The sequence below is a fragment of the Ochotona princeps genome, chromosome 1 (genome assembly GCF_030435755.1).
Source record: "Ochotona princeps isolate mOchPri1 chromosome 1, mOchPri1.hap1, whole genome shotgun sequence".
Lineage (NCBI taxonomy): Eukaryota > Metazoa > Chordata > Mammalia > Lagomorpha > Ochotonidae > Ochotona > Ochotona princeps.
The window spans coordinates 40,431,914-40,457,639 of NC_080832.1; the positions used below are offsets into that span (position 1 = coordinate 40,431,914).

The following is a 25,726-nucleotide window of genomic DNA, read 5'->3' on the forward strand; positions in this document are numbered from 1 at the left end:
TGCTTCTTTTTAAAGATGATTATTTATTTGAGAGTAGAGTTTCAGAGAGAGAGGGAAAGACAAAGATCTTTCAATATCTGATTCATTCCCCAAATGGCTGAAATGGCCAGGTTGATCAAAGCCAAAGCCAGGAACTTAAAACTCCATCCTAGTCTCCAACATAGGTGACAAGCACCCAGGTATTTAGGCCATCTTTCACTGCTTTCCCAGGCACATTAGCATGAAAGTGTATTAGACATGTAGCAGCCAGGACTCAAAATGACACCATAATGGGATGCCACTTTTGCAAGTGATGGCTTAATCTAAACCCATTGTACCGCAACGCCAGCTGCCAGCCCTATTTTTTGCATCTAAAGCAGAAATATTCATTAAAAACTGTCTTTGGTTCTACTGAAACAAACACATCCATCATAATGTAAATAATTAATCGGTGACATTTTGAATTTTCAGACACAAAACTTTATTTTTAAAGCACATTAATATTTATACATTCTAAAATAATTCTTACCAAACTTTCCCAAAGTTCATCATAAGAAGTCAAGTAAACTTCAGCTAGAGATTTTATCTAGAACTGAAGGAAAGAGGCAATTGAAAAACTTTCAGGAGAACAGAAATGACCTGGAGTGTTGCTATGGCACTTCCACATCTCTTAATAGCAGTTTGAGGGGTTAACAGGAAAGATGAAAGAATCTGATAGTAAAATGCTCCATAAAGCACTACTTATTGTTCGGGGCACAATTCTATTGAGATCTGAGTAATCTGATACTAAATCCTTCCTATGCACAGACATAAAAAGTAGCTTTGTACATATCAGACAGGAACCTCAATGTTGATTAGTGAGACAACAAAACAAAAAAATTCTGCCAGAAAATCTAATCAGAAAATAGATTTTCTTCTGAAGTGTGATAACCATTCCTATGTTCACATAATTACGTGGCTTAGACGCAGCAGACATTTTAGTAACATTTTATCATGCTTCCCAGATATTTAAGACTAAAGGTGATGTCTTCAACATAGCTGTTATTTTCTGAAACTTTGTGGCATGACAATCATAGGCTCCTGTAATTAGTTTTCTGAGAATGAAGAACATTGTCAGAATGGTAGTCTTGTTGAAAAAAATGCATTATGTACTCAATCACTTTTTATTATGCATGATATGGTTCAAATCCAATCAGTGTTTCCTATAATCAGCACCCCCCACACACACGTGCCACACTAATGCATATGTCAGAATTAGCTCCTTCACAGTAGGTGTCTCTATTTTACTCACTACTGTATCACTAGCATCTAGGACAATGCCTGGAACATTAAAGAAACTCAATGCCTGGAACATTAAAGAAACAAATTGTTGTGGACTTATCTGTACATAAGCTGAAGAATGTTCTCCAGCACAACACTGAAAACTGTTGAGATTTTGTTCATCTGACTTGCAGCTACAATTTTTTATACCTTCCCAATATCCCTGTCAAATTCACTTTACTCCTTTTGAGTATCTAATCATATTAAAAGTAACATTGATACCCAGGAACGAAGGATGACACTTTAGATTTTCACAAGAATGTTATAAATTAAGTAATATCGTAATTCTTTGACTAATGAGACAACTGAATTACACACAGAAAAGTATGTGGTGGCAATAGAAAAAGTGTAGCCTCAAATGCCTCTTTTAAAATGCCTGACCTCATTACCTTACCTCCCCGCCCCCAAATTTCTCCAGGTTGCTGGTCCAGCTTGCCATTATGCAATGACCATTTAATCCACACAGTTTTCAAAGCAGCAGTTTCAAAAATCTAAGCAAGATATTGTTTCCAAATTTGTCAAAGTACCCTCAATAAACAGGGGCAATTCGAAACAAGTTTTACAATGGGTATAATAAAGCTCAATATGTATCTTCATATACTTTGAAATGAGACACAATAAATATGCCATACACCTTGATTTTAAAACAGAAGAATTTATTTCACTACTGATACTGCCCCTAAATGTCTCTACAAATCTAAAATAAAAGTCATCTGAACACAAAAAGACACCATTAAAAATGAAACTGTAGAATAACACATGATGGATAGAAATGTTTACTGACCAAACCCACAAAAGATACAAGAATTTCTCCCACAGTGATCATTCAAGTCAAATATTTCTGAAGTCAACTCATGCCATTTGCTTTTCAGTGCCTTAAAAATTTTCCCTACTTGTTGCAAATATGTTTTATTAGAAATTCTGCCCAGAGCATTCAAACATTAAATTACATAATCTAATAATTTGTAAAAACTAACATTAACAATAATTGTAACCTCAATTATTTCTAAATGATGCGATCATTTTATAGCAATGAGTGTGTGCTTTGTTTCAGCATTTGCACTTCTAACATACAATCATTTATTCTTTAACCTTAAATATTCTTACCTGATAAACAGCAATAATTTCTTAGATGTAATGTCTGTGTTTTATAGCATACCCCCATTCTTTGGCACTTCCAGCAAACTTGTCTTACAAGCTTACTTAAAAGGAGATTTTCTATGCAAAACTTTTTTTTCACAGGAAGTCATTCCAGACACAGGGATGATGAAGTCCGCTCTCCTCAGCCTATGGCTGCTCAATGTGTGTCAACAGAAACTCCGTTCTTTGACCAACACTTGAGCTTCTTCTGATTCCTCTGCTGCACACAACAAGGCAGGGCTTAGCTCTCTGGTCTTACAGCATCCATATGAGCAAGACCCGCTAAGTCAGTTTAAGGACAGTCTCCTACTCTCTGAACACCATTGACTGTTCATCACAGCAGCCTATCTTCAGCAATAATGCTATAAAGTTTTTGTTACCAAAAATATCCTTATCTTTGCGGTTTCTTCCTGGTAATTTCCCATATACAGACCCCTCATCCTGTTTTTTGGTCACAAATCCTACTTGTCCAATCTCTCCCACTGCAGGATCCCACTGCAAGGTTCTAGGCTCATCATCTTGAATCAAGTCTGCTTTAATATCTTCAACAAGTGTCATGAACAATGCTTTTGCTTTAACAGTCTTCCCTGGGAGACCTAAGTACTGGGGCATACAATCTTATTTTCCCTTAAATACCGCCCCCCCATCCCTTCCTTCCTTCTACTTCAATGCTTGTAGTTGATCTGGAAACAGAAAACCACTTGAGTCACTGGCAAGTACTAAAGACAGGCTCACTAAATAAAAAGCTCATTCTTACCTTCTGTCAGAATGTCATGACAAAGTAAATGTTACCACTGCGTCTTAGAGTATTTTCCAGGAATATTTATAGCTTTCAATGTATTTCAATAATTATTTAATAGGCACCATGCTTCAGACTAGGACTGAAATCTATTGTAATGCAAATGCAAAAAAAGCACAGTTTGAGACATCCTCATTCCTAGCAGCACCAAAGATTCAGAGAGTGAAGAAAATTAGACCATACATGTCTGAAGATGATTTATAGATTCACAGTTGACCATAACAAGATCAAGGTGTTTTCCCAAGAATAGATAGTACAGTAAACCTCAGTTTCCAAATGAGATGGAAACAGCTTGAATATCAGCCTGTATGTGAGGTCCTATCAAGAAAGAATAAAATGTCTGAAAATTCTCCTATCAAGAACACTTCATGCTACTACCCATGTGACAGACCAGGATGGAGCACTTGCCTTCTGAATTCAGGACTGGTCCAGACATGGCAGCTGTTGTGGTCATTTGTGCACTGAAGTAATAAATGAAAGATGTCTCTCTCTCTCTCTCTCTCTCTCTCTCTCTCTCTCTTCCTCCCTCTCTCTTTCTCTCTCTCTCTCTTCTGTCTCTGCTTATTGCTCTACCTTTCAAATAAATACTTCATCATATTTAAAGGAAATTAATTTGCTTTATTGAATAAATGGCGATTTTTAAGAGAATATAAAGTAGGCATGAATGTACTTACAAATATTTGTGGAATCTGAGATTTAGGACAAGTTTATTTTGTTGCAAAATTTTTGAAATTCATGAATAGCTTTTTTACAATACATATTTTCATTAACATTGTAAAGACCTTCTCATAAAATAATACAAACTAAAATATGATATTTATACCCAACCACCATTCTCTTCATGGTAGTTCAAACATGTTCAGTACAGTAAATAATTAGAATGTTATAAATATCTACCTTTGGGAACCAAAAGAAAACAAATATGGAAATAGGTTTCCCTATTGAGCAATTCACAAAGATTTCAACAATAATTTCCATAAATTCATCTAAGAAGCAGCGCCATGTTATATTTTCTCAGAACACAAATTGAAATTCTACTACCTATGTTTCGTATAATATTGTTTGAGGCACTCTGTATAGGACATGCTATCAAGATTCATAATCGCACAAATTTGAAAGGCTTTACATGTGCTATCACAAACTACACTACTATCATAACTCACAAAGAAATAATTGTAGTATTTTACAAACTGCTTACTATCTAGAGATGCAAATTCTTTAGCTAATCTGTATAAATTTTTAGGATGCAAGTCTTCAATGTCATAGGTTTGGGTCAGGACATACTCCAACTTCCAGTTTGATTCTTCTTTTAGGTTTGCCTCTGTCAGGTTCAGGTAATACTGCAACATGTCCTACAGGTAAAAATAATAATGAACTCAGTTCATTTTTCAACACATAAGGCATAATAGGGTAAGAAAAAAAGCTTATTAAGATTTATAAGACAGTTTTACTATTTAGTTGTCATTATGAATTGGTTTTGAAGAAAAATACTTGATGACAAAATGTATAATTTACAATTGTTTAAAATGATGAAAATGCATAAAATTAAATGATCCAAACTATATTGGCAAACATAGCAAATAAAAAGTCTGTCATTCATACATCTCAAGGTAACAACTGCTAAAGGATGTTAATAAACCATCAATGTTCTAGAGACATCTAAAATCAGCTCACAAAATCTAATTTTTACATTTTTAAAAATCTTGTGTCAGCTGATGCCACTTAGTCTGATCTTGCCCACAATGCAGTATTTCTACAATGGAAATCAGCAAACACTACAAATCAAAGCTCTGTTTTTCTAAGCAAGCCATTTGGTTAAAAACTTACCAAGAAGCCCAGTATATTTCTAGACTACATGTATAATATTTATAATAGATACACCTACTTACTATTCTAGATTTTTAATAAATAGTATCATACCACATGCCTTTTACTTTTAAACTCTATTTAGTGTTGTATTTGGGAAACATTTCTAGATTTTTTTTCATCAGAACAAATATGCATAGTTCTAAATGGCTATATATGTATATGCACATACATAAAGATATATGTATTTGCATGTCTTAAGTATAGATATAGAAACAACTAACTTTGAACTAATTTGCAATTCTTAAATTTTCCAGTAGCTTAAATCAGATTTCTATTGCACTACTTGATTGCTTTGTTTTTCTGAGGAATAGAACAGCCATCTTCTTCTAACACCTACTTAGAACAATAAAAAGCAATTGCATCAACATTGCTTAATGGAGGTTTATCCTTTTCTAATTATACTTGAAAAGGGCTGGGCATTTTCTATAGGGAAATTCCCACAAGTTAATGGCTAGCCTTTTGGGGCTAAAATCTTCTAAAGCAAAAAGACATTAATACAATCACCAGTCAGTTGCTCTTCCTTAAAAAGTGTTTTATTATTATTGTAATTAACATGTATTGAACATTTGCTATAAGCTAAACACTGTTCTAGGTGTTTTACCTAGATTTGCTCACGTAATCCTCACAATAATTGAATGAATTTAGTGATGTGTTCTCATTTAACAACAAATCACGAAATCACAACACAGTAACTGCAATATAGTCCAACAGAGTTCTCGTTTGGAGAAGAGTAATTAAAAGAGTATGTATATTTATGTACATAAATATACAAATGTACAATAAGTGTACAAATTTACAAACATAGCATTGCATTTGACAAAGTTTATTATAGGTAAAAGTGAAGCCCAGGAGGACAGAAATGGCTCCCACCAGCGACCCTCATCAGCCCACATTCAGAGAGTGCTGACAAACCTTCAAAACATGAAAAGCAACATCATGAGATTGAACATAAAATTCATTTCACACACAGTTACCAAGAAACATTCAACCAACAAGTGACAACTGCGATCACATGCATAAACATGGGAGATTGTGTCAACTTACCAACAATTTATAGTCATGAAGATCATACTGAAATAGTCTGATCCCAGGATTATTGGTCTCTTTTTCTAGAACACTCTTCACTGGGGTCACAGCAGGAGCCACAAACAAAGAATTTACAGGGCTTCCTAGACAAACATATGCACATTAACATACATATTTCCAAAAAATTGAGTTCAATTATGTTAAAGATAGGAACAGTCTATCAATTGGGATGCCATGTCCCATGTAAGAGTACTTAATTGACCCTCAGCTTCTGACTGCAGCATGCACACCTGAGAGGCAGATGATGACCAAATCACTGGGTTTCTGTTACCCATATGAGTGGCCTGGATTGGGTTCCTTGCTTTTACTGGTATTTGGGAAGTGAGTCAGTGGAAAGGAGCTTTATTTCTGTCCATCTGTGTCTCTTCTCCCTCTCAAATTAATAATATAAATAAAATTTAAAAAAATAAATAAGAATTTAAAATGTATGCCAAAGATATTAAAATATATAACAACCAATTGTTGCATCATTGTTGATGAAGCCTGATTTAAAAGAAATATAAAGGAACTTTTTTAGAAAATATGTGAATTTTTATAATTGATATCTAAGAATCCATGTTAGCCATATTAGATAATTCAGTAATACTACAGTTATCTAAATTGTACATAATTACTATAATGAATTACTAAATACCCATCATATTATAATAAAGATAGAAGTCAATAGGAATGAAAGACATCTGATTTTTGAGATTCACTTTCTTTTTTTTTTTTTTTTTTTAAAGATTTATTTTATTTTTATTACAAAGTCAGATACACTGAGAGGAGGAGAGACAGAGAGGAAGTGGAGCTGCCAGGACTAGAACCAGCGGCCATATGGGATCAAGGCAAGGACCTTAGCCACTAGGCCACGCCACCAAGCCCAAGATTTACTTTCAAATACAGTAAGGAAAAAGAAACAGAACAAAGAAAGTGACAGGTAAGGCAAATGTGGAAAAGTCTTGCTAGATTCTAAAGATGAGAGATGAGCATATGGGGGCTTGTTGCAATGTTCTCTCTGCTTCAAAATGCATTTGAAACATTTCCATAAGAAAAAAAGTTCGCAACACTGACTATAAAACCTTATATGTCTCTATTATACAATGTCATAATAGGAATTCAATTAAAAGGTTGTGACATATTATTTCTGTCTACTATGGACATAAATTTCTCTCTGAACTAAAAAAAACCCCACTAAATCCTAAAATGTGGTCATTCTTAGTAGGCCTGCTTATAAAATATGAGAAGAAAATATTTAAAGTTTGCCCAAAGTATTGAATACAAAGCATATTAATTTTTTTCTTCTATCTGACTGAACTCGGCACTCTTATTTTTTTAACTCTCAGTTTCTTGTTAAACTTTTTTCTATTTCTCTCTTTCAATGTGCAGTTCAAAGTATAGTGGGAGCATACTTCAAAAATTTGAGTTAGGCCTGGAGAGTATGCTAGTGACTAAAGTCCTCACCTTGCACACGCCAGGATCCCATATGGGCACCGGTTCATATCCTGGCAGCCTTGTTTCCCATTCAGCTCCCTGCTTGTGGCCTGGAAAAGCAGAAGAGGATGGCCCAAACCCTTGGGATGCTGTAACCCAGGAAGAGGCTCCTAGCTCCTGGCTCCTGGCTTTGGATTGGCTCAGCTCTGGCCATTGTGGCCACTTGAGTAGACAATCAGACGACAGAAGATCTTCCCCCCCTCTCTCCCCTCCTCTTTTTATATCCGACTTTCCAAGAAAAAAAAATAAATCTTAAAAACAATTTGTGAAAGATGGAACTAAGATACCCCCATGTACTCATCTCTCATCTTTAGAATCTATCAAGATTTTTCCTCTTTTGTCTTACCTATCACGTTTTGGAGGCCTAATTTAATCACGTGGACACTCATGTAACAACTCCTGAGGACAGCTTAGCAAATGATAGTGCTATAAATTTTTAATGAAATGTTTCATTTACTAATTCAGCTAATTTACTGAACTTTCACTGTGTTGCTTTAGCATATTAAGCTGGGGAAATGCTAACAGAACCTTCACATTACCGTTCTTATCTGAAAGAATCATAATGCTGTCCCTGTGAGTGTGTCCATAAAATTGTCCTGCAATGACATCGCTGTATCTTCTGAAAATATCTACCAATTTCTCGTTGTAGTATTCTCTCACGGCTGTGATGCTCCGAGAAAAAGGCAGATATCCCACTGGAACATGCGCTATGATGTACACCTAGACAAAAGAAACACGAGGATGATTGCCAATCTTCTTTGCATATTCATCATAACTCAATGACATTTAGATAACCAAAAGATTAAGCTGGTTAATTAAAATTTAGAAAGCAAATATACTCTAATTTATGGTGCTAAAGGAATGACGTTTTCAAACTATTTGTACTTTTCTCCTTTATACAGCACTGTTGATACATAAGCAAGTGTAATATTGACTATGATTTCCTAAATTGGTGTCTTTTTATATCAATCAATAAAAATTAGGCTGCAAAGTATTAAAAGCAGACCAAAATAAGGCAACAGAAATAATTCATATGATGTTTCATATAAAAATGTTTTTTTTTTCAACTTTTAGTACTTTTATTGCGTTAGTACATGGTACTGCCCCCATATTCGAAAACACACAAATTTAGCCTTCCGTTTATCCCCTACATGCTTTTAATATGTGAATCTTACCTTCTCTCCATTTTTCTGTGAGTTGTTCAGTGTATTTTCCAACCATTCAAACTGATTTGCTGGGTCGGTCTTGTTCAAAGTCACCACATTGGGGCTGTAGTATAAGTTTGTGTTTAGACTGATGATCCTAAGGTTAGTTGTAGCTTTCTGTGTATAAAAGCCACCTACAGGAAAAAATGTTAAAATAGACTTTAGGAAAACACAGACACAAACATCACAGACATATGAAAAGTAAATTGTTAAAGTTTACAATCAGTTCAGGAAACTTGAATTTATTTTTTATTGTTTGGTTGTGGCATAAGAGACTGTCATTAGATAAGAATCAGTTTTAACAAATAGTTGTTTGAAAACCTAATATGTGCCAGCTTCAATATGCACATGTTGAGGTTAATAATAATTGTATACAATATTCAGATAAGAAGGTAATCAAATATTTGGGAGATAAGTCATGAGACTATATTTTATAAAATAAATGTTCATATCAATTCCTACTTTTAGATGTTATGGGAGTTAAGATGACAGACATTGAAAAACATAAAATATAATCAACTGGAACACAAAAGATTTTTGCTAAAAAGCAGGGAGAAAGGCATGCTATGACCGGAAGATGCTCCAAGGCCTGTTCCCACTCCCACTCCTATACATGCAGCAGTGGCACTATCAGAGCTGGCCACTGAGATTAGGGCCCCGTGTTCTGCGCCCTGGGCCCACACACCAGGCATGTTTTCCTGCGTTTTCAATCATGCTGACCTCTACCTCTGTATTTTATTCTCTGCACCTGTCATAACACTTAATGAAATTTTCTACAGTAGAAGCCCAGCCAACAGATTCTAAGCTATTCAGAATTGGTTTGAAGAGGCTGTCACTCCTGTCTTTGCAACAGAAGATGACATTTCTCAAAGGGACTCTGAAAATGACAAAGTTTGAGGCCCCTGCATATAGTGTAACTGTACTTCAAGTCACATTTGCTTTTAAGACTCCCAGAAAGTTTGATATCACTTCGAACTATACTATTAGATCCCAGTGTTCTCCTGGAAATTTGCTAGAGAACCTTGGAATGGACACCACTGTGCAATGCAGATGGCGTTTACTCCTTCAGGTCAGCAATCCTTTTGTCAATTACTTCTTTCCTGCCCTGTAGAACATCTCTTTAGGGATCTTGAACATTCCCCATTGCTCTCAATTTGAACCAACTCTCTATTCATGTATTGTTGAGATTAAGGGTGTGTAGAACTAAAAATACTTCCGTAGGTTAATCAGGACCATGTCTAAACCTAAGAAAGTAATCCTCAAATTCATAAATACGAGAGTATGTTAAAATGTTTAAGGGAAAATGGAATTAAACTCTAAGTTCACTTTGGAAAAATTCGAAATACTCACATAGTTCTATGAGCTTTTTGTTCTGATTTACTACATGCTACCAAAAAAAAAAAAGAAAAATAGTCCAAAATACAACAGTTCAGGAAAATTAGTAAAAGAATAGATTTTTTTCCTGGGCCAAGTCCAGACACTAACTTAATTTCTTTTCTCTCAAAATGTTTTGGTGTCCATGTGGCTAAAGTCCTTGCCTTAAATGCGCCCCAGGATCCCATATGGGTGTTGGTTCTAATTCCAGCAGCTCCACTTCCCATCCAGCTTTCTGCTTGTGGCCTGGGAAAGCAGTTGAGGACGGCCCAAAGCCTTGGGATCCTGTACCCGTGTGGGAAACCAAGGAGGAAGTTCCTGGCTCCTGGCTTTGGACCAGTGCAGCACCGGCCATTGCAATCACTTGGAGAGTGAATCATCATAAGGAAGCTCTTCCTCTCTGTCTCTCCTCCTCTCTGTAAATCTGACTTTGCAATAAAAATAAAATAAATGTTTTTAAAAATGTTTCAAATACTTCAGATCTTAGCTTAACAGCTAGACATCTCAGTCAATCCCATAAGGCATCACAGATTTCCGTAATGATGCAATGAAAGCTACCCAGTGATGCTACTTACAGAACATCTTGCCATTCCTTAATAATACGTTATTTTGAAAAGCTTCTCATGGGGCCCGGCGGCGTGGCCTAGCGGCTAAAGTCCTCGCCTTGAAAGCCCCGGGATCCCAGATGGGCGCCGGTTCTAATCCCGGCAGCTCCACTTCCCATCCAACTCCCTGCCTGTGGCCTGGGAAAGCAGTCAAGGACGGCCCAATGCCTTGGGACACTGCACCCGTGTGGGAGACCCAGAAGAGGTTCCTGGTTCCTGGCTTCGGATCGGCGCGCATCGGCCCGTTGCGGCTCACTTGGGGAGTGGATCATCGGATGGAAGATCTTCCTCTCTGTCTCTCCTCCTCTGTGTATATCTGGCTGTAATAAAATGAATAAATCTTTAAAAAAAAAAAAAAAAGAAAAGCTTCTCATGGTCCATGTTTACTTTATAAAATTGTTATTTTATTAAAAATAAGATATATTTTCTCTTCCTAATCAGTATGCCAATTTTGAATGACTTTTCAGTACCCAAGGGGAATCTAGAGTTCCCCATTTATATAAAAATCTCATAACCAAATCCTTCTATAAATGGTGTAGCATTTGTAGCTAGTCTCTGCACATTGTCTGAAATTCAATAAACAACCTCTAGATTACCTATAAGAACCAATGCAATGTAATGCCATGGTCACAGTTGTTATCCTCTATCATTAAAGAAAAATGACAAGAAAAAAAGTCTGTAAACAGCAAGGGTGCAACCATATCAGGCCTAAACAGAGAGCAGGCTTTTTCGCATTGGTTAAATTCAATTTCTCTTTTTTTAAGACTAATGTATTTGATTTTGTTTTTTAGGGGATATAAAAGATGCATTTATTTATTTGAAAGTCAGAGTCACAGAGAGGGAGAGGTAGAAAAATATCTTCCATCTGCTAATTGGCACCCCAGATGGCCACAAGAGGTAGAGCAGGGCCAGGCCAAAGCTAGGAGCCAAGAGATTCTTCTGGGTCTCCCATGTGGGTTTCAGTGGCCCATACAAGTAAGCCATCCTCTGCTGCTTTCCCAGAACATTAAAACGGAGCTGGATTGAAGTAGAACAGCCAGGACTCAAATATCGGTGCCCATATAAGAAGCTATTATTATAGAAAGCAACCTTATGCTCTATAATACAGCATGCCGCCGCCCCGCTCCGCTTCCTAACTCCCCATCTCCAGCCAACTGATCTTTTATTTGCATCCAATCCACCACAATTCAACTTCTATTTCCTGTAGAATGTACCTGTTTGATGTTGGGAGGAGAAGGGACTCATAAAAGAAAGACGTTCACAAAGGGATTACTACTCCTGGCTCTCAAGAAACACTGAGCACAGAGGTTCTCCATAAATGCCATGCCCAAGCAAACATTAGGTACTGCAGTCTAAACATGAATTTAAAAAAAAAAAAAAAAAAAGGAAAACAGGGATAAGTCTTTCACTCACCTTTCCTTAAAGTAAGAATAGCTTCTTCATCTAGCCACGGTCCCCAGAGATTTGCTACCGCATCATACACTTTACTAGTGGCTATAGGCAGTTGATCCTGGCCACAGAACAATATAATCCATTGAAACATCAGCGATAACACAGAGCAATGAATTGAAGCAATAACTATTCTGTTAAGCATAGGTAGATATACTGAGGCATACTAAAAAGGTTAAACTTTACAGAGTTTATAATGTGGCAGGGAGCAAAATATAATCAGATAAACTGTAAAACAATGTGCACGGTGTTACTACAGGAGCCCTGGAACACAGAAGCAGGCAGAAACAAGTCAGAGTGCAAAAAGAAAGACAGTGTTTGAATATAACCTCAAAAGCGATTTGATCAGGTTGACAAGAAAGGTCTTCAAGGTAAAAGCAATGGCCTATAAACAGAGCCATGAGGACTCACTCTTCATATACCAGTGTTAGGGATAGGCACATAGTAAAGAATGAAGATGCAGTGTGATCATCGAAGAGGTATTGAAAACAGGTTTGAGCCTGAACATATGTGCCAAAGGAGTGGGGAAAACTCCATGACTTTAGGATTTAACACTGCCCTGGAAAATGTAAAAACTACCATGAACTTTCTTAACCTCTTGAATGAAGATTTACAACTACGTAATTTGGATTTAATGGATCTCTTCATAGTAGCATATTATATCACTGTTTTGATTTTTTAAAAAACATTGTAAATCACCAATTTTTATTATACTTTATCTACCCATCATACTGACTTATCACAATATCAGAACAGATCATTATTTTTTGGCCAGCACCTGGCATAACAGGCTAAGCTTCTGCAGCCCTGGCATCCCTATGGGCACTGGTACTAGCCCCCAGCTGCTCCACTTCCATCCAGCTCCCTACTTATGGCCTAGAAAAGCAGTGGAAGATGGTTCAACTCCTTTTGTCCCTGCAACCATCTGAGATACCTGGAAGAAGCTCCAGTCTCCTGCCTTTGGATTGGCTCAGCTCTAGCTGTTGCATTCATTTTGAGAATGAACCAGCCAATGAGACATTTCTCTCTCTCTCTCTCTTTCTCTCTCGCCCCTTTTTCTGTGTAACTCCATCTTTCAAACAAAATAAAATAAATTTTAAAAACATGACTGATAAGCTTTCTTCATGGTGATATAAGCTCTAAAGAAGCAAAACTAAAAAATAAATATTGAATATTTAGAAATCATTTATGAAATTGAATAATTGCTTTCTTTTAAAAGATTTATTTACTTATTTATTCAAATGGCAGAGTTACAAAGAAGAGATAGAACAAGCAATTAAAAGAGCTCATTCATCTGCTGGTTCACTTCTCAAATGGCCGCAGTGGTCAACGCTAGCCAAGCTGAAGCCAGGACCCAGAACTTCACCCAGGTCTCTCGCATGGGTCGCCATAACCCACGTGCTTGGGCCACCTTTTGTGACTGTCTCAGGCACCTTGGCAGGAAGCTAGATAGGAAGTAGAGCAACTGCGACATGAACAAGTGCACAAATGAGATGCCAATGTTGCAGGTAGTGGCTCTATCCACAGTGCCACGATGCCAGCCCCTGAATAATCATTTATGATTATTACCTTTAAATGTATGTTTAAAAACACAGTTCTTTTCTTCACTCTCTTTTTTTCCATTCTGTATATGAGTGATACAAATGTATTTCTTAGAGGTGTTTTCTTGTCAACATTTATTAAAACACGTAGTGACTTTTCAAGTTACATTCAAGGAAAATGCAAATAAGTGGGGAATTGTAACTGATTCTCAAAATAAGATATACCTTTCTCTCAGATTTTAGGTTAACTGAATTACATAGTAGCTTAGGCCAATCTAGATTCAAATTAAACATCCTAACATGGCAAACTCTCCATGTCCCTGTGGATTCAATAAACCATATTCAGAAAAAGAGATACCTGCACTAAATATGCACAAAACTTTTTTCTTTTTCATTATTACCCAATCAGTATACTACTATTAACATAGCATGTACCTTACCCTAGTTAGCATGACTAGACTAAAAATTATTTAAAGTAAATAAGAGAAGATACATAGATTATCTCTAAATATTGTCTAAACTTTGAATAAAGGCCTTGATCACTGACAGATTTTGGTATTTTTGAGGATCCTTGAATTAATCCTTCATGGTTATGGTGGAATAATGGTATAATAATAACAACAGAAATCACTAAGTTTTCCACTTTTTTCACTTTGGGTTGGGTGCCAAATTATGGCACAGTGTGGCAATGAGGAATCCTCAAATTATACAAAAATCACGGGAGACTTTCCTACTTTAAAATGAGAAATATGAGCAAGTTAGATGATTTATCCAGGAAAAAGTGATCAGTACCAGGGACTAATTCCTAGGAATTTCCGCCATCAGTTTTTATATCCAAGTATCCATTGTACAGGGCTATCTTCTCAATCCATTTTGATTGTGACATGATCACTTGCTCAGAAATGCAGTACAATTGGAAGCAACCCATTTGAAAGCTTGATGGCACCATCTTGCCAGTGTAGGAGTAAATGCAGGTTCCTAATCCAGGTTACTTCCTTGAGTGGCAACAGGAAGAATGCCCTGACCTAACAGGTGGCACTGTACACACGTATCTATGTAGCTATGCTGAAGGTTTACGAGCTTCTAAAGCAGAGATAATATTCAGCAAATATATGCATTCATAATGTCCTTCAGAACTAGATCCCAGATAGCAATCTTCAGGAGAATTTGTGGTGAGGCTTTCATGGTATGTTGAACATTTCTGATATTGTAAAGTAGAAAGAGTACAGTAGAATCACAGAGTAGCAATTTTCAATATACAAAAGAACAAGCTTGAAAGAGAAAAACTAACTGCTTAAGGTATACATATATGCTGGGGCCAGCTCTGTGTGAGCCATCTAACACACTGGAATCAAATATCAAGTGCATCTTTGAGCTCAGGCTGCTCCACCTCTGATCCAGTTCCCTGCATTAGGCCCCTGAAGGCAATGAAAGCTGGTCCAGGTACTTGGAACCCTGCTACCCATGTGGAGAGCAACATGCAGTTCCAGGCGCTTAGGTTCAGCTTGGACTACACTTATCCATTGAAACCATTTGAGAAGTGTACCTGTAGATGGAAGATCTCTTTCTCTCTGCCTATCCCACTCTCTCTGTCACCTGCCTTTCAAATAAGTAAAATAAACATAAGAAAAATAAGGTATGTGTGCTGCTTTATTTACTTCAGCAGTACATATTAGAAGATATATTACAGAAGCCTAACAGTATCTAGAACTATGAATTACCATAATATTTGACTAGATAAAAAGAAAAGATAAAATCACACAAATCCCAAAGGAGTTAGAAAAATGTATTCTGTGTCACTTACCTAATACTTAAATCAAATTATATCATTCTGTTTATTGATGGTTTATTATGTTCCAGATATAAGGTATACTCTTTTAAGTTAGAATTATAGTGCTCACAAAAGTTGCAAGGCATGTACTTACAAATGAGTAAGCTATGGGTCAGTGACGTTACACAGAATTCCCTAAGATGGTCAAGTTATAAAGCCAGGAAGGGGATTTAAACATCTGTGACCATACCAGTAAAATTCATGTTTTCTACTTTATGAGTCTGTCAGCCACCTGAGGCACACCACACGTGATGCTGAGCTTCTGCAGATTGTCCTCACACCTTTGCAGCATGTAGGCAAACATCTCCATTGATAAAGAGCCTGACTCCCATCTTAGTCATCTCAAATTAGAGGCCAGGGCCAAAAATTCAATTGAAATCTAAGATTAGAGAATTTTTCAAAATCGCTTATCAAGTTAAAGGAACAAATATGAAAACCCTTATGAAGCATCCATTTTATATGAAATGGAAAAGGTGTTTTAAACAAACAGAAAAATATGGACAAAGTAAAGATCATAGGAAATATTGCATATGTTCCGTGGCTAAAGCAAGGGATCTGTGAAACGTTCCCTGTGAAGGGGGGTGATTAGAGCCAGAATATGGATCTGCCACTGGGTGCCTGTGAACATTTGGACAAGCAGCTTGACAAATTCCGAGTCTGAGGTTGACATAGACGAGGGACCAGCAAACTCTTCCATAAGGCAGAAAAATATGCATTTCAGCCACATGGGCTATTCGGTCTCTGTGATAACTATTCTACTCTGCCATTATAGCACAAAGCAGTCACTGACAAGACAGAATGAATGAAAACACAATTATGTTTTAATTGATCTTGACTACAAAAACTGGCACTGAGCCAAATCTGGATCACGGACAACAGTCTACCAAGTCTTGGACTAAATAACAACCTCTATGATCTTTTGATTCTATATAAATCTAAAACTGTCACTACCATGCCAATACTCGGTAACCAGGACTGGTATCCAACTCTAACACATAGGTTACTTAATAGCAGCCAGTCTGGTTACAGCCAGGGCTATAACAGTCATTAAATAATGTAAACACATTTCCTGTCTTGAATCACATCTCACTTTTTTTTTTTTTAAAGAGCTACAGAGAGGGAGAGCATCTCCAGCTGCTGATTCATTCTGAAATATGGCCACAACAGAGAAGGCTGGGCCAGGCCCAAGCCAGCAGCCAGAAGATTCACCTGGGTATCAGACAGGGGCTCCATGTACTTGGGCTATCCTCTGCTGCTTCCCCAGGCACATTATCAAGGAGCTGGAGGGAAGTGCAATAGCCAGGACTTCAATGGGCACCAAAATGCTATGCCAGCAGTGCAGATAACAGCCTAACTCACTGAGCCATGATGCTGGCTCAAACCTCAATTAGGCAAGCCAGACTTGAAGACCATTCTTGATTCTTATGGCAATTTGCTATGTTTTATCTTACTCATGCTCTAGTTTAGCTCACAATACAGATGTCTAAATGTCTAACACAAGCTCTGGGAAATCTAAATATTTCTCTGTAGCAACCTTCCTTGCTAACTTTGTCCAAGAAAATGCAAATGGATAAGAAAATTACTTGAAAGAAAGGAGAAATCAGGAGATATTATGACAGAAAGCAGGAATTAGCAATCTCTAATCTTAATGATTTGCTTCTGATAACTCACTATTGATATTACCTTTTATATTAAAAGAACCTTTATGAAGTTCCCAAAGCAGTTCTCTTTTCTCAGTGGCTAGCATGAACAGCATGCCCTTTCTCAGGGAGACTTATTCCAATTCCCCACCACTGGCTAATTCACAATAATTTTGACATGATATATGGGAAATATCATTAAATCACTTTTGAACATTGATGTCAAATTTACCTGTGGCCAGTAGTCATGATTACCCAGTGCTGGGAAAACCTGGAGGTCTGGGAAGAGACTCTGGACCGTGATTGTCATATTTGCAATCACATTTATGACCATGTCTGTTGACAGTTCAGGTACTGGAACATGAGGTGGGCTGTCCCTGAAAAGAAATAAGAATTTGTCAAGAACATTAGCAAGTTTTATAAAGACTCACTGAACTTAAAACATGATTCATTGCTATGTTAATCATTACAGATTTCCATACTAAAATAAGAGATTATTGTTAAAGATTTCATGTGGGCTTTTGTTTCACCCTTCTCCTAAAACAATTCTATACCAAGAGAAAAGTCACTGAAATACAAAATACAGTCTGGAAATCTCAGCCTATTTTACTCTCTGAATGAGAGTGTGTGAGAGGCAAAAAAAAAAAAAAAAAAAAAAACCTTCAGTAATCAAAAGAACAGATTCCAAAGCAAAATGCATATTCAAAGCTTAGCATTCCCAATCACTACAGAAGGAGAACAAAAATCTTCATAATAAGGATTAAATAATTTGCTATATAAATATAAGTACTTAGGTAAAAGAATGTCTAACACAAAATAATAATCCGCAAATATTAGTCATGATAATCATTAAATCATTCCAGATTCAAGACATGTAGATCTTTTCACTCTATCATGGTGAATGGAATTAATGCTTTACAAAATTGCCATTATAAGTTAGTTCTAATGGCCAGCTCAGTAGCACCAGCATCCCATATGGGCATGGTTCATGTCCAGGCTGCTCCACTTTTGATCCAGCTCTCTGCTTGTGGCCTGGGAAAGCAGTAGAAGATGGCCCAAGTCCGTGGGACCTTGCATTTGGGAAGCATGGAAGACCTAGAACAAGCTCCTAACTCCTGGTGTTAGATTCAGTTCTGGTCATTGCAGCCATTTTGGGAGTGGACCACTGGATGGAACATCTTCCTCTATTTTTCCTTCTCTCTGTAAATCTGCCTTTCCAATAAAAATAAATAAATCTTTTAAAAAGTCAGTTCCCACCTTGCATTTTGTCTTTTTTTAATCTGTTATCGAATTATCACCTGAAGAAACTGCTACAAGGTGTCATTTATAAATTCATTCGTTAGTCAAAAACTTATTTTTAAGTATATTTTTAAGTTGACTTGTTCTTACCTCCAATAAGAGTTGCTTATTTCATCTAGAATGTTTAGTTCAAATAATTCTTAAAATATATAAATTCTTCTTATGGAGTTCAGCATTATACGGAAGCTTATGCTACTGTAGGTAAATGTTCAGCAATTGATGGTGTCTATATAATCACTTACCCTGTCCATATCATGAAAGATGTTTCTTGTTTTGATTTTTTAATGAAATCAAATGCTGACAAAATGAGTTTATATGGAGAATCACAGAGAATATCCCCAAAAGGGCCAGGATTGGAGGCATTTGCGCCTTTGGATGAAGAGCACACCTTAGTGCGGTCATCAGTAATGTGGTAAGTAGGGTCCAAGTGTAAGTCAGTCACATGCCAAAACTGCCCTGTGAATTAGAGAAGAAATAATAAAAATCCACTTCTCTCTTGGAATTCCCATCAACATGTTTACTATAAAATTGGAGATAGCTGCTCCCTTTCTGCGGCAGAGAGTCTTACTGATGTGACGGTTCACGTGTCATGAAGCTGAGTACATCCTTCCTTGTGCGAAGCTGAGGATTCCAAGAATGTGCTACTTCTAAGTGTCAGAATCAACAAGCTCAGTATTAACCTGATAATCTACCAAAGACCCTACAGTGAAGAAGTAAGAATCACAATCTTCATTTTAGAGTTGAGACATTAATAGTGCATCACTTAGGAAATTTACTCAGTATACCAAACAATAAATGGGAAAGCAAAGATCTGATTTCCTATTTTGAGGACCCCCATAATGTACACACATCTCTAATGATTTTGATTTTCAGACTTGTTACATTGTTTTATTATAGAGATCACTTTCACTTTCAGTCTTCTTCCACTCTGATTATGACTAATTTGCATCAGAAGTGGCACAGCAGCAAAGACTGTGCTAAAAACACAACCACGTAGAATTTAAATTTTTATGTTTGAAAAAAAATAAAATCCAAAGCTGAAATAATAAATTGGTAACAGTTGCCTTGTTAAAAGTGGAGAGCAGGAATTCTCTTGTATCTATTTCCTTCCAACATTGTAGCTGCTACAATTTTATTATTATTCATGTAAGGATGCATAAAAGAAATTGTAGACCAAAAAAATCCAGAAAAGGTACATTCAAAATAGTTTTTAGTGTCAATGACTTGGTACTAAGTCACCACTTAGTACAATTTGATTTGATTTATTCTGTAACGAAGAAAATACCCTAACCTTTACATCCTCTTTAGATATACTTTATCCGGGGAAGAAGACAACAACAACAACAAAAAAAAAAAAACAAAACAAAAAACGCCTCATTTTCAGATCCATTTCTCCTACTGTACAGTCACAACACACATCACTTCTGATCTCAAAGTTTGAAATCACACTCACGTGCCACATACACACCCCAAAAAACAAGCAGATAATTCTGAAGTGGAAACCAGTCTGGTGTGCTCTGACTCAATTCTGTCACTATGTACCTAGAAACAGTGTTAGATTTCATGGAGCAGGGCTCAGTCTCCAAGTCAGTCTCCCCTCACCTCTTATAGCAATTGAAAGCCCCAGAGTGACTTCTGACTGCCTAAAATGGGAGATTCCACAGCATCCTCTTTCACTTCAATTAAAGGATGTCCCACAGAATTTACCGGACACCAAGGCAGGAGATGAGTAGGGCAAAGAGTGGTTTTCAGGTACTCTCTGTGGGCACTTCAAGATCCTGCTTGTGTTCTGAAACCAATGAACTCTCAACACCCTCTCTTTGGGGACTGTGGAGACTACATTGCATAGGCATGATTGCTTACAAAATGACTGCTCAGGGAAACCCAGCCAGCCCTGTCTAGCAGTACTCCTCTAGGAGTAAGAAGGAACTTAGGATTGTCTTTCTGCGGCCTGTCTTGAGGAGAGACTTTGAAGGCAAGAGTCATGGAGAAAAATTAATAAACAAAAGAATCAAATATCATCACAAAGCAAAGAGGCTCTACCCATTAATTCCATCTGTAAGAAAGAAATACAACTGTGAGGGTTCAATGACTTAGTAGATCTCATTCAAAGGTATTTGTCACCTCCCAAACTTACGATTATATTTACCACTACTCTGCAGCTCCAAACACTAAATTTGAATGTGCATGTTCCCATTTTTGACCAGTAGTTAAAATTACTGGTATCTATGCCATGCTTTTTACTGTCTTTCTTTTATGTTTCACATTAATTAACACACTATTTTTTATATTCCACAGATAAGGATAAGAAGCACACAGAGATTAAGTTCAAGTTACACACAAGGAGATTTAAAAAAAATTCAACAAAGGAGCAGCTAGCTTAGTGGTTAGAAGACCTACCTCACATCCCATGGTGTCTGGTTTAATTCCCAGCTCAGACACCTGACTCCAGTTCCTCCTAAACTCCTGGGAGGCAGCAGCAATTCTGTAATTCAGTTTCTGCCACCACACAGCAAATTCACATTGAGCTTTTGGTTCCTAGCTTTGATCATGGCCCAGCCTTGGTTGTTGGGGGCATTTGAGATTTGGGGACTGAACCCATGAATGGGATGGGAAGAGGGTTCTTTTTCTTTCTGACTTTCTAATTTAAAAAATTTATAAAAACAAATAACATGAAATCATTGTATGTGATTTTTGACACTATTTTGGCAATAAAATAAACTTCTAATTACATTTTCACAAGGTTTTTGAAGTACGCTTGTATATCTAGGTTGCTAGAATTGTCTCATTCAACACAACTTAAAAATGAATTCCAGAAGTTCTACAGTCAGGTCTATGTTGCCTTTGATAACTTCAAACATTGCTCTCTGTGTGTTGTCACATTCAGGTAGTTTCAATTGCTTCACATGAAGGAAGCTAATGACAATATCTGCATATGAGATTGTATGAGGATTAAGGATCCAAGATTATGAACATATTAAACTCACATAAACTAAAACTTGAAATGCCTGAGGGCACATCCCTCTGATATAATCTAAAATCTAAATTTGTATCTCTTCAGCAAGTAGACTATGTGTGACCTACAGCAGGCCCTAAATATTCTTTAATTTCTGTATGATGACATTTAGGCAAAGGGAGATGCCAGCTTTTCCTCAGTAATGCATGACTCAGTAATGAAAGCTGAGCTGGAACCAGTCTCTCCAGATCCAGCACTTTTGCTACTGGGTCTGCTTGCCAGACAGACAAATGAGGCGGCAGACACTGAGCGTCATTGAAGGATGTCATTAAACAGAAGCCACGGACAGATCCTGACAGCTTCTTAAATAGAGATGAATAAACAATGAACTCTCTGGAGGCCTCATCAGTGCTCCTGATGCAACAGGATACAAAATGCTGTATGTTTGTGCGGGTGTGTGTGTGTGTGTGTGTGTGTGTGTGTGTGAGAGAGAGAGAGAGAGAGAGAGAGAGAGAGAGAAAGTACATATTTTCAAAGTAGCCCTGGACTATGGCAAAGCCTACACACACTCCAATCCTTTTCTCTGGTTTCACATTTTAATTTATTTTAACTATTGCACAATTACTTTTTGTTCTGCAAACAGGCTTTAAAAGGATCCCCCAAAGGTATGTGTATGTAAGTGCTCAACTTATCGTGACAAATACTCAAAATTATACAAGAATAACTATAAGTCTAAGAAAAGGGGGTGAACTTTGGGTACAGAATCCCACATCTGAGTGCTTAGCTTCAGCTTTATTTCCAGTTCTAGCTTCTGCTAGTGTACAACCTGGAAGGCGGGAGATGATGGCTCAAACACTTGGCTCCCTGCCACACACATGAGTGAGCCAGAAGTAATGGCATATCTAACCCCTCTGTTTCCCTGTGTTTCTGTATGTTCAGCTCTACCTCCAATACTGTGCATCAGCTTTTCAATTTTTTTTTAAAGATTTAGTTATTTTTATTTGGACAGCAGATGTTACAGAGAGAAAGAAGAGACAAAGACAGATCTTCTATGCGTTGACCCATTCTCCAAATGGTTGCTACAGTCAGGACTGAGCTGACCTGAAACTAAGAGCCAGGAGATCCTTTGAGGTCTCCCACGTGAGTACAGGGGCCCATAGGTGTGGGCCATATTCCACTATTTTCCTAAGTCATACACAGGGAATTGGCTCGGAAATGCAGCATCCAGGACATGAGCCAGGGACCTTATGGGATGCCGGTGTCTCAGAGACTTGCCTACTATGCCACAGTGCCAACCTCTAAATTACTTTTAAATGAGGAAAACATTATAATTTGTGCCAAAGAACTCATTGGACCACAGTTCCACTGCTTTGACGTAGAGTTGTTCTTTAAGTAGGCATTTATTTGTTTATAGTGTAGATTCCCACATACTGAGTACAGCCACCAGTCTTAGCACACTAAAACTAAACCACTATGACCAAACACTTGAAGTTGAGAATGCAAAGACACAAACACAGATCAAGTAGGCAGAAATCACGCATGGTGGCCAAAGTGAAAGAAGTCTGAGTGTTGGTGGTGCCAGGGAGGGGAGCAGAGGGAATAGTCCCATCAAATGGAAGTTGTGTGAAATGACACATACAAGGAGAAAGTGTTGAATCAACATTTCAGGCTTTGACCTCTAGTTCCCACCCTCCCTTCCTCTTAAACAGAAGATGCAGTCTCCCTACCAAGTCAGGGAGGCACAATGTGCAGCATCACATGGCCCATAGACAAGATTCATGGAAACGCCCAGCAATCACACTGAATTGGATATTATTAATCGGGCCCAGGCAACCTGACACTTTATCTCAAAATCCAAATGGATACTGAATGACAGCAGTGTAACTACAGCTCTAATAAAAGCATAAACCAGCAAGTATAAACATTTTGGGGCTAATTTCATCAGAGCGACATTCGTTCAGTTGGGAAACAGGATTTATAATCCTTGCTTTGAACTAACTGCCTGACAGCTGAGTCACTTGGACTTGGCTCTCTGGCAAAAAGGCATTTTTCCTCCTGGCTTCCCAAAGTCCAGTGAGAGAGCTGAGATTGACGGGATGAGAACGAGAGTGAGGATGGGAGAGAGGGAGAGAAAGAGAGAGAGAGAGAGAGAGAGAGAGGTTTCAGTACAAAGTTCCCATTCGGTTTCAGGGAAATTTATCCTTCCAAAACAAGAGATCCTCCTTTCCTTTCCTCCTAATAAAGTAATCATTTTTGAAGACAGCAGAGGAGATGTAGGGGAGGAGGCTTAGTTGTGAAACTGATGACTCAGCTGACATAGTACACTCTCATCAAATGATCTACTTGGAATAAGAGATTCTCGGGCCCAGCGGCATGGCCTAGAGGCTAAAGTCCTCTCCTTGAAAGCCCCGGGATCCCATATGGGCGCCGGTTCTAGTCCCAGCAGCTCCACTTCCCATCCAGCTCCCTGCTTGTGGCCTGGGAAAGCAGTTGAGGACGGCCCAAAGCTTTGGGACCCTGCACCAGAAAGAGGGAGACCTGGAAGAGGTTCCTGGTTCCCGGCATCGGATTGGCGTGTACCAGCCCGTTGCGGCTCACTTGGGGAGTGAAACAACGGATGGAAGATCTTCCTCTCTGTCTCGCCTCCTCTCTGTATATCCGGCTTTCCAATAACAATAAAATCTTAAAAAAAAAAAAAAAAAAAAAAAGATTCTCAAACTTTAGCCCCTATCAGAATCATCTGGGGCCTGGGGTTAAAGGCTGAAGTTCCAGCTGCTCTGATTCCCATTCAGCTCCTTGCTAATGTCCCTAGGAAAGCAGCAGAAAGTGAGGATTGTCCAAGTAGCTAGGCCCTGCCAGGCAGTGGGAGGTTCCAGGAGAACGTCTGGGGAGTGAGCCTGCAGAAGGAAGCGGGAAGCGCTCGAGCTTGCGCTTTCTCTCTCTCTCTCTCTCTCTCTCTCTCTCTCTCTCTCTCTCTCTCTCCCTTTCCTATCACACCTGCCAAATAAATAAGTAAATAAATGCATGTCAAAGAAAGAAAAGTGAATCATCTTAAGGGTTGCTTAGACAGCAGATTATTGAACCATTCTCAGCGTTTCAAATTCAGTAGGTCTGGGGTGGGGCTGAACTTTTCATTTCTGACAAGGTTAGCTGCTGCCCCTTAACTTGAGACTTTGAAAACCACTGCGTGTAACAGAAACTGCGTGAAGTGTTGGGAACCAAACCGGTCACCACCACAGGGAGCCTAGGGGGACATCTAGGTGAAACGGAAGACAGAGCAATGAGGTAAGGGGAACTTCGCGCCAACACAGTGGTCACTGCCTGAGGAGCTGCGGAAACCCGCCACCGGCCTCGGTGAGCAAGACTGGGGCAATCGGCATCCCACCAAGACGCTCACCCCGCAGGGAGGGGAAACGCTGAGATCAAGACCCCCCTCATTCTAGGCGGATTCGGGCCCCGGAAAGCGCCTGGCACCCAGCTCGCCAGCTGCTTTTTCCTTAAAAAAAATCTGCAGTTTTTCCTTCCTTCCGGCAGGAGCACCACAAACAGGAGGGGTGTAAAGAAAAGCCCAGCTGGCGGGATCCCTTGGAGCGCCCCCACCGGCGCTCTCCACGGTGGCTTTACCCAGCCCAGCCCCCATGGCTTCAGTGTCCATCCAGTCCCTCGCTCGCCCCGCGTCCAGCAGCCACTGCCAGCGCCGCGGCGTCAGCGTCCCAGCCCGCCCGAGCTGGCCCACGCTCGGTCTGCACTGGGCGCCACCCACGCTGGCGGTGCAGGGAGGGCCGGGCGCGGAGCACTCACCCACCGCCGGAGCTGGACCCTGGCGGCCAGCGGGCACCAAGGGCAGCCCATGGCCGGGGCGAACCCGCCAGGCCGCCAGCAGGGAGCACACGAGCACGCGCAGCAACGCCATGGCCACTCTGACAGCTGCCCCGGGACCGTCAGGGGGTTGGGAAGCAGGCCAAAGACGGATTGGGGTGTAGACGCCCAGTCGGTCACGTGCCGAGGCCGGTTCCTCAGCTAGCCAATTTGCTTGACCTTGGGCTGCTCCCGTGTGGTTATCACCCTTGTAGTTTGTTAACGTCAGTGACCGGCCTGTGAAGGAATACTCTTGGACCAGCTTTAAACGGAAGGTGATTCAGAGAGCCCTGGAGTGTGCT

General features: G+C 38.8%; 1 protein-coding gene across 2 annotated transcripts; it reads right to left on the reverse strand.

The window, feature by feature from the left end:
* Positions 1 to 3,905: 3,905 nt before the first annotated feature.
* Positions 3,906 to 25,597, reverse strand: SMPDL3A (sphingomyelin phosphodiesterase acid like 3A). 2 transcript variants are annotated; one of them, XM_004587307.4, is made up of 8 exons: positions 25,368 to 25,597; positions 18,853 to 19,066; positions 17,544 to 17,688; positions 12,264 to 12,360; positions 8,842 to 9,005; positions 8,206 to 8,386; positions 6,152 to 6,276; positions 3,906 to 4,590 (listed from the first exon to the last, which is right to left on the reverse strand). In XM_004587307.4, the coding sequence occupies exons 1-8, from the start codon at positions 25,477 to 25,479 to the stop codon at positions 4,276 to 4,278; spliced, it is 1,353 nt and encodes a 450-aa protein (XP_004587364.2). In that variant the 5' UTR covers positions 25,480 to 25,597; the 3' UTR covers positions 3,906 to 4,275. The 2 variants fall into 2 exon arrangements, with proteins under 2 accessions (XP_004587364.2, XP_058535213.1); XM_058679230.1 differs by lacking the exon at positions 18,853 to 19,066 and having other exon boundaries at positions 25,368 to 25,485.
* Between the last annotated feature and the right edge of the window lie 129 nt (positions 25,598 to 25,726).